The 9,035-nt window shown below is 34.2% G+C and overlaps 1 protein-coding gene and 1 non-coding gene across 2 annotated transcripts; one reads left to right on the top strand and one right to left on the bottom strand.

Moving 5' to 3' along the window:
• Positions 1-821: 821 nt before the first annotated feature.
• Positions 822-937, top strand: TRNAL-CAA (transfer RNA leucine (anticodon CAA)). Its single transcript has 2 exons — positions 822-859; positions 893-937. It is a non-coding gene; the product is annotated as a tRNA-Leu (tRNA).
• Positions 938-3,331: 2,394 nt separating this feature from the next.
• LOC143193356 (uncharacterized) lies at positions 3,332-4,803 on the bottom strand. The gene is made up of 2 exons (XM_076399518.1): positions 4,414-4,803; positions 3,332-4,311 (listed from the first exon to the last, which is right to left on the bottom strand). The coding sequence occupies exons 1-2, from the start codon at positions 4,688-4,690 to the stop codon at positions 3,446-3,448; spliced, it is 1,143 nt and encodes a 380-aa protein (XP_076255633.1). The 5' UTR covers positions 4,691-4,803; the 3' UTR covers positions 3,332-3,445.
• Positions 4,804-9,035: the final 4,232 nt, after the last annotated feature.

Genomic DNA, 9,035 nt, shown 5'->3' with positions numbered 1-9,035 from the left:
TTCATAATATAAAGAGAATAGAATAGAAGAATCATTTCAGGTTATCCAGTTATCTTTCTTCAATTACCCCACTATAGGAGACACCGGGAGGCATCAAACCAAAACCAGTTTACCTGAAAAACTTGCTGGCCCTTCTACTATGCAGTTTTGGTTTACACTTTACTATTTTCAAGAGGAATAAGACCTGCCAAAATATTTTAATAAAAACTGAATAGATTATAAGAGGAAGCACTCTATATTAAACAGTTTCTCTTTTACTCCTCTAATACTGGCGTAAATAATCTTTATAATAGTCAAAAGGTATGGTCAAAAATATTATTTCATTCCAAAATATGGATTGAATTGCATATTTCCCTGTTGTTTTGATATAAAAATGTTTTTTCATGTCAACATTCTATTCAGAAAATATTTTACAATATTTTTAATACAATCACAAACACAGAAAGTAACTTTATGATCTATAAACTTTTAATCTGATTCACGTCCGATGTATGTCGCTTTCAAAGAAAAATTCTTTTAGATAGAAACTGACTATTGTAAATAGAAGCTACTATTAGGGATGCGTACTTGTTAAAAAATCTATTTTTGAGCTCGAAACATTTTCATTATTACGCCCTGTTGGTTGTGTATAGTACTGATTTCTTTTAAGTTATTTATTATAAATATTTTTTATATATATTTTCGATTTAATATGTTAATTTTTACGTATTAACGATAATAATTATCTCTGTATGTGTAAAATTCATAATATTAAATACTTTTATGTATTAAAATAGTTAGCTATATGTATTTCAAAACACAAATAACAATTTTTGAAATATGTCAGGATGGCCGAGCGGTCTAAGGCGCCAGACTCAAGGTTTCCTTGCCTACTTTGTAGGTTGAATGAGCGTTCTGGTCCTCTCTGAGGGCGTGGGTTCGAATCCCACTCCTGACAAAAACCTTTTTATTTTTCCTATATGTTCCCATCTTGTTTTATTACATTTTAATTAATTGCTAATAGTTTGAAATTATAATTATTACAAATATATATGTTAAGGGACTTCATATAGAATTAAATTGATTTTTATGAAATAGATTTTCTTGTATACCTTTAGATAGCTACCCTTTTGTTTTATATATATTTCTAATTTAAATAAGTATGATCAGTAATATAAGGTTTGGAATATTGTTCGTCATTCTTTAAATACGTCTTTTAATAAAATTGAGCTGATTATCTCATTATTATCGATATTTTATTTTTCTGTATTTTTATAACTAGAGATACAAACGGAAATTTATTTTAAACTAGCTGACCCGACAGACTTCGTCCTGTCAAAAAGATTTGTAATGTGGCAGTTTTTGTGCCTACGTATTTTAAAAAATTCTCCTGAACAGAACCATCACCCTGGTGATAGGGCGTTGTGAATAAAAAATAATTAAATAAAACATATATAAGGATTGAAAAGTAAGTAATCGCTTTATTGTTAATCATGTGAATCATAATTATTATTATTATTATCATTATATTGCTTTGTGGTATACGATGTTTTTTGTTTGATTACCTGGCGCATAGATAAACAAATCTGATGGTTTTCCAACACGGGAACAGGCAACATACAATTGACCATGTGAGAAACATGGGTTTTCTAGATTAATACCACAAACACTTAATGATTGCCCCTGGGACTTGTTTATAGTCATAGCAAAAGCAAGCCGTCAACATGTCTATAGGAAATTTGCCATTACCAATGTCAATGAGTTGTTTAGAGAATATGTTTCCAGATTGGTCATTTTGCAACTCGACACGCATATTCTTGCTTAAATGAAGTACTTTAACATGTTTCCACAAATTGGAGGACTTTAGACATGCATTGAGTTCATCAGCTGGCGTTGATCGTGGAATCACTGGCAATGTTTGACGAAAATCTCCTGCTAATAAAATCATTGCACCACCAAATCGGTTATTATTGCTACGTAGATCTTTTAAGGTTCTGTCTAAAGCCTCCAAAGATTTTTTATGTGCCATCGTGCATTCATCCCAAACAATCAATTTACATTGCTGCAAAACCTTTGCCATTGCAGAGTTCTTCGAAACGTTGCAGGTTGGAGTTTCATTGCTTTGCATATTTAATGGCAATTTTAGTGCTGAATGGGCTGTTCGACCACCTTCAAGCAAAGTTGCTGCGATTCCCGACGAAGCGAGTGCAAGTGCAATTTTATTTTGTGAGCGAATTGTTGCTAATATTAATGAAATAAAAAAAGTTTTTCCTGTACCACCAGGTGCATCTAAGAAATAAATCCCTCCAGTTTCATCATTTGTTACTTTCATAAGAGTTTCAAATACATACTTCTGTTGTTCATTTAACAGTGGAAGATTTGTTTGAATTTATTCTTTCAAAGCGTTGAGATCATACAGTCTTTCTCGATGCAACTCTTGGTTAAAAGCGTCATGCATTGGACGATTGGGCGCGGTCAGGCCTAATTGAATTAATAGTTTGTTTGACATTATCAAGCACATGTCCTCAATTGAAATCAATGCTTCATTGTAAATTTCTTCACTGATTTGTATATTTGGATTTCCCATTCTATTCCGTATTTGATACAAAATATCATCACACATATAATCTTTGTACTTCATCCACAAATCAATTGGGTTTGATGGGAAGCATGTAGATATGATTATAGAAAACAATGTTCGTATTTGATGAGTGTGTGATGATATTACAGCATCATTGAGAGTTTGATCCCAATGAGCGTCATTTTCAAGCAATTGCAAACGTTGACAGGCTTCTCTGTAGGATCCACACAATTCACCATCAACAGTTCGTAACTGTTGGAATGATGTTGGGCCACGTACATTGACTAATAGCAGTCGTAAATAAAAACATTCATCATTGCTTGGATGTACTGAATAAATCCGGCCAATCGCATCGGTGGAATATACATCTGTATATCCTGGAACTGGTTTTCCTTGTTTCCGTCGTATAAATCTCCTTGAGGATTGATTCCTGGTATAATATTTTGGCATTTCAGAATATAGCAATGTTTGTGCGAAATCATCGTTTTGGCATGTCTCAAAAAAACTGGTTAATGTAGTAGATGGTGGCTGAGCAGCTCTTTGTACTGCGTTCTGTGCTGTAAAATACACTCTTTGTCCATTTTCTAAATGCACAGCTAAGTGAACAACAGAAGGGTGTCTCTCATGAATAGGAAAAGAAAATATTCGCCAAACTGCTTCATTACTACTGACATAGCGGCCCATTTGGTATTGGGTAACTTCATCATTAGAATTCTCTGCACCAATTCCAATCACAGCCATATCACTCCCTTTGGTTACATATTTGCAAATGTATTTAATCGATTTCACTGAATGGCAAGATTCAACGTTGATGTGTGCTTTGAATGTCTTTGATAAAATGGGTGAATATGGAACAATCCAACGATTATCTATTTCAATATCTTGTTAATTTAATTTGACAATTGTTGATTTTCCATTGTCTGCTGTCGATCTGCGACGATACAATGGATAACCGTCATTACCAGTAATTGTTTCCGATATTAATGTCCGTGGATATCGTTTTGAACATTTACCATCCATCATACACGGTGAATTTTGATTAAGAGTTCCACAGGGACCATGTATCATGTTTTTGATAACTACCTCATGCAATCCAGGATCTACTTGTACATTAGGGATTTCAGCTGATATCACTGCATCAACTTCATTTGGCCTTATCTTTTCAACCAACCAAATCAAAATGTGTGCATGTGGCAATCCTCGTTTCTGCCACTCCACAGAATACATCCAGCAGCGTGTCTCACCAAACACATTATGTTTTACGATGAAATTCATTAAAGATTTCAACTTTTGTCTAAAGACTCTGGCTGTAATATCATGACGATCAATGGATGATTTCCCAGGTAATAACTCCTGCTTAATTTCTATCCATTGCGGATTGCATGTAAATGTAATGAACAAATCTGCTGTACCATAATGACGAACATACGACATGGCATCTTGAGCATATTCGTGCATATGCCGAGGGCTTCCGATGTATGTTGCTGGAAGAATAGTCATCCGACCGACATTCTGTGCATTTCCATCAGTATTAATCGCATCTCGAAGGTGAATATACTCTTCAGATCGGAGTTTGGTTTGATTCAACCTGATGAATGTTAATCTCTCCGTTTCAATTTTAACATACATGTCATCAACATATTTGTGATATAATCGCCGACATTTCAATATGTGATTATCTGCATTTTCCCGAATCATTAGGCGGTATGAATAATAGTTCATTGAACTGACTTTTTTGTTGGTTTCAGAACCTGTAAACAGATTTTGTTTTAATAACATTCAAATATAAAATTAAAATACATAATATAGTGACTGAGATATTATCGCCATAGCTAAACTAATATTTTAGTTACCTGTAATGGGATTTATCATTTTTATTGATAAATCGTAGCCATCTTCACCTTGCCAAAATATAATGGGATATTGCAGTGCATCATATGAGCGGTGTGTTTCCTTTATAGGTTGTAATTGAAAATTCCGACGATGTAAAACAATATCACGGGATTCCAAGTTTTCTCCAACTACAACGATAGCAACTTCATCAATAGTTGGTGCATTAAAACGTCTTGTATGTTGACCTGCAGGTGTTTTATCAGCTCTGATTACAATTTTGTGATTATCGGATGGCATCAGATCCAGGGCAGTTTTAAACAATATAATCAATTGATTGTGTTGATGAAATAAAGTTTGTAATTGTTCTACAATAGACCTTTTTACTAAATTGTTATGTGCACAACGCAGATCAATTTCTTGTGGTGAATTGCCCATAAAATAAATTTGCAGGAATTTGTTGTCGCTATCTGACACTGGTAACAGTGAACCTGCTCTGTGATATATTTGCCCTTGTATCTGTAAATAAAAAAAATATTATGGTGTGGTATAAATTAATGGATTGTCAATGATCAAACTTAAATAATATTTGATCTTAAAAAGTATATATTTAGTTTTAACTAATATCTATCAAATATAAAATATAATAAAAGTGTCACTGAAACTGAATCACCATATAATATGATGACTAAGTGATATATTTCGTAATGATTAAGAAATTGAAGATTAGTAACACATCTTAACTTTGGTGACAGAAAATTTTGTTCGCTAAAATAATTATGAGTAACTGCTATAATACATACCTTGAAAGTTGGCATAAAATTTTCCCGAACTGCATTTGTTGCCCCAAATGAAGTCATTTGAAAGCAATTGCTATATTGTTGAATATGTGTCAAAAAGTGTCTAGAATCTGTTCCTATTCCTGAAACCAATGAGTACAATGGTTCTGGTGGTGGATCCAATTGTATCAATTTCACTTTACCATTTGCGCAACACAATCCATTGGCTTCGTTTTTGTATTTTAATGCCTTACAGTGTGAGCAAACCAAGTTCATAGAACCAATAACAACACATTGGTAGTTACTGTAGTCAATTGACACATCGTAACTGAAAGCAGCTGGATTCAAACTTGCGCGATTATTAGTTGAATGTCGCGCTCGCGCTTCACGCGTTTGTGATATCCGAATTCTTTCACGTTCATTTCCGTCGTCACGTTCTTGTGCAGTACGATTAGATCGGTAATTAGCTTGGTTTATAGCATTTCTGGTTCTTCTACCTAAATTGCTTCGTCTTATAGGAGGCATATCAAATATAAATTATTTTTTCACTAATCACGAACTAAACAAACACTAACTAACTAAACACTCTGCACAAAACACGATATACGAATTTGTTTCGTGTATCACTTGACAATTCATCTGTCATCTGTCAAAAGTCATCTGTAACAGACAACTTTTTTTTTTAAATTTGATATGACTTGAACTCAAATCCTTTTAAGCCGTACGAATTGTTTTATTTATTTAAAATTTGAATTAAATTTTAAACAAATAAAAAATTTTAAATAAATAAAACAATTCGTACGGATTAAAAGGATTTGAGTTCAAGTCATATCAAATTTAAAAAAAAAAAGTTGTCTGTTACAGATGACTTTTGACAGATGACAGATGAATTGTCAACTGATACACGAAACAAATTCAAACAAAAAGGGCTATTTTTAGGGTTTTTCCAGCAATAATTCTAATTTTTCTCGCCGTAAAAACCATCCCTGAACTTCAACGAACATTTTAAAAAAAGATTTGGCCAAATTGGTCCAGGCGTTGTTGAGTTATGCGCTTAGGAACATATTTTGCGATTCATTTTTATATATAAGATTAAATTAAAAATGTATCATAACAAAGTTCTTGGGGGTATTTTCAACGTCACATGGTATATAATGAATGAGGACACCAGCAAATACATCGTTAGTGTTAGGGATGTCAGGGAGATAATAAGTAAATGTGTTAAATGTTTATAACCTCATAATAGATATTTCCCAAAAAAACTGTTTTTATAATATATGTGCATTTTTATAGCTTTATGGCGGTATCCTGTCAGATATATTCTCGGTCAGTCTTTGATCACAATTTAAACCAGAGGACAGGTTGCTCTGTCCTCCGGTTTATTTGAAATATAGGAAAACCTCTATAATTGGCCATTGGTTGGAAATGAAGGTGATACAGTATGCTTTCAAAGTAGGCGTGACATAACAGGTCAATTGAAAAGTCCCCGGCCTGACACATAGATGGCGCTACTAGAATTAAATCCACATGTGTTTTAGTTAGCCCTAACCCTCAAAAGATGCGTGTATAGATTTGACAGCTGTCGGATCATTAGTTTGTGAATTATAAGATTTTGAGTAAAGCAACTTTTGTTATTGTGAAAAAATGGATAAGAAGGAATTTCGCGTGTTGATAAAATATTGCTTTTTGAAGGGAAAAAATACAGTTGAAGCAAAAACTTGGCTTGATGCCGACTTTCCGGACACTGCCCCTCTTCGTCCAAAAGAGGTTCCTACCGACGAAAACATTTAAAAATCCACAAAATGATTTGCAATGACCGTAAATTGAAATTGAATAAAATAGCAGACACTCTAAAGATACCAATTGAACGTGTACATAATATCATTCACGAATATTTGGGTATGAGAAAGCTCTGTGCAAAGTGGGTGCCGCGCGAGCTCACTTTTGTAAAAAAACAACGACGAGTTGATGATTCGGAGCAGTGTCTGAAGATGATCAAGTGTAATAAACCTGAGTTTTTGCGTTGATATGTGACAATGGATGAAACATGGCCCCATCATTTCACTCCAAAGTCCAATCGACAGTCATCTGAGTGAACTGCACACCATGAACGGCCGCATTTGAAGTAAAAGAAAGTGCTTCACCAGGACAATGCACCGTGTGAAAAGTCAGTGAAAACGATGACAAAAATCCATCCATCCACCGTATTCTCCAGATCTGGCCCATAGCGACTATTTCCTGTTGCGAATGAAGAGGTTATCGCCGAAAATTAGGCCTATGTTGAAGCAAAGAACAAATCGCACTACAGAAATGGCATCGAAAAGTTGGAGGGTCGCTATAATCAGTGTATCACCCTTGAAGGGAATTATGTTGAATAAAAAAACTAATTTTGCCAAGAAATTGTGTTTTACTATGGTAGGCCGGAGAATGTTCAATTGACCTCTTACATGCCACCTTAAATAAGGCGAACCGAGGGGTTCTAATTCATACCGTAAATAAATAAATCGGTATCCAAAGGCTACGGAATCTACTCTGTTCTGAACCCTCTTCTATGCCGTCGAAATAAACTTTTTCTGATAATAAAAGTTCTGCTTTACAAGAGCTTAATCAGATCAGTGGCCCTCTTCGAGTCAAACATCTGGTCAAAAAGCTGCAAGTAATGCAGAACAAAATAGTCCGTAAAGCTTTGTGCGCCCCGTGGTTCGTTAGAAACTCCCAAATTCACAGAGAGACAGACACCCCGTCAGCTACCGAAGGGTACTGATGGTTCTAATTCATTCACTGAACTCACAATTCACGATAATTCGTGAGTCAGTGTCAAGAAGTCTAGATAGAAAGACCCATATTATAGATCGCCTTGGTTCATTTGAATGGCAATTAATAGTGCAAATAAAGTAAGCAGTACAAAGTAAAAATGTTTCAATAATTCGCAAGAATGTCTAGCTGAAATATTCTGCCGTGAGCAACCAGGGAGCAAAGAGAATCAACAAATAAAAGGGCTGCAACGGCAGCTCGTTATGAGAACTACTGAAGAAGTTCTCCAACGAACTAGCTTCTTATTACCACCTAGAGCGAGTGAAAAGATTTGCGAAGATAACGAAATACTAGAAGTAGTTAATCACAGTGGGCATATTTCTGAAAAGACAAAAATCCTTCGAGACTACTTGTAGTTAACACTGGGAGTTGTTTGGGTTAATATCAGTATTGGGAACTATCGACTGAAATCGACTATCGACTGTTTAATAATTGACTACTTTTTACTATCGACTGTTTCAGTAGCTATTTTTGGTTCGACAGTTTTTACTACTTTTTACCAGTGACTGTTTCAGTCGACTGTCTTCAGTCGCTATTTTCGGTCCGACTGATTTTATTACTATTTACTGTCGACTGTTTCAGTCGTGTACTTTTAGTTACTATTTTTGGTTCGACTGATTTTTAACGTTCTGGCTCTGTCGCCCTAACCGCGACCTTGACAAAAATGTACCCAATTTATACTTACATATTATACCATGAATTAGTTCTTTTTCTATGATTATGTATATGTTTAATTTTTATTTAGTATTTATGGTTATTGTGCATCTTTAGTTTTTAGGTTTTGTTTAAGTTCTATTGTATTGTCTATATTTATTATAGTATATTATTTGAAAATAGCGGTTAAAATACGTTAAAGCATTTGTGGGGTATTATTCCATTCCTTTTTGCAGATCCACAGAACATTCAAACATAAAAGTAATTCTACTTCGTTTAAAATGAAATTGTTAATTGCGTGTTAAAGTAAAATATAGATAGCACAACATAATTGTAATCTAAAAGCAATAGTATTTAAATACTGATGTTATTTTTGAGTTTGTAGGAAGGAAAAAATC

Source organism: Rhynchophorus ferrugineus, unplaced genomic scaffold (genome assembly GCF_030347505.1).
Source record: "Rhynchophorus ferrugineus isolate W39M unplaced genomic scaffold, kcgeb_rfMv2 rfM3, whole genome shotgun sequence".
Taxonomy (NCBI): Eukaryota; Metazoa; Arthropoda; class Insecta; order Coleoptera; family Curculionidae; genus Rhynchophorus; species Rhynchophorus ferrugineus.
The sequence above is the reverse complement of the archived record's forward strand: the minus strand, read 5'-3'. Positions and strand labels throughout refer to the sequence as shown.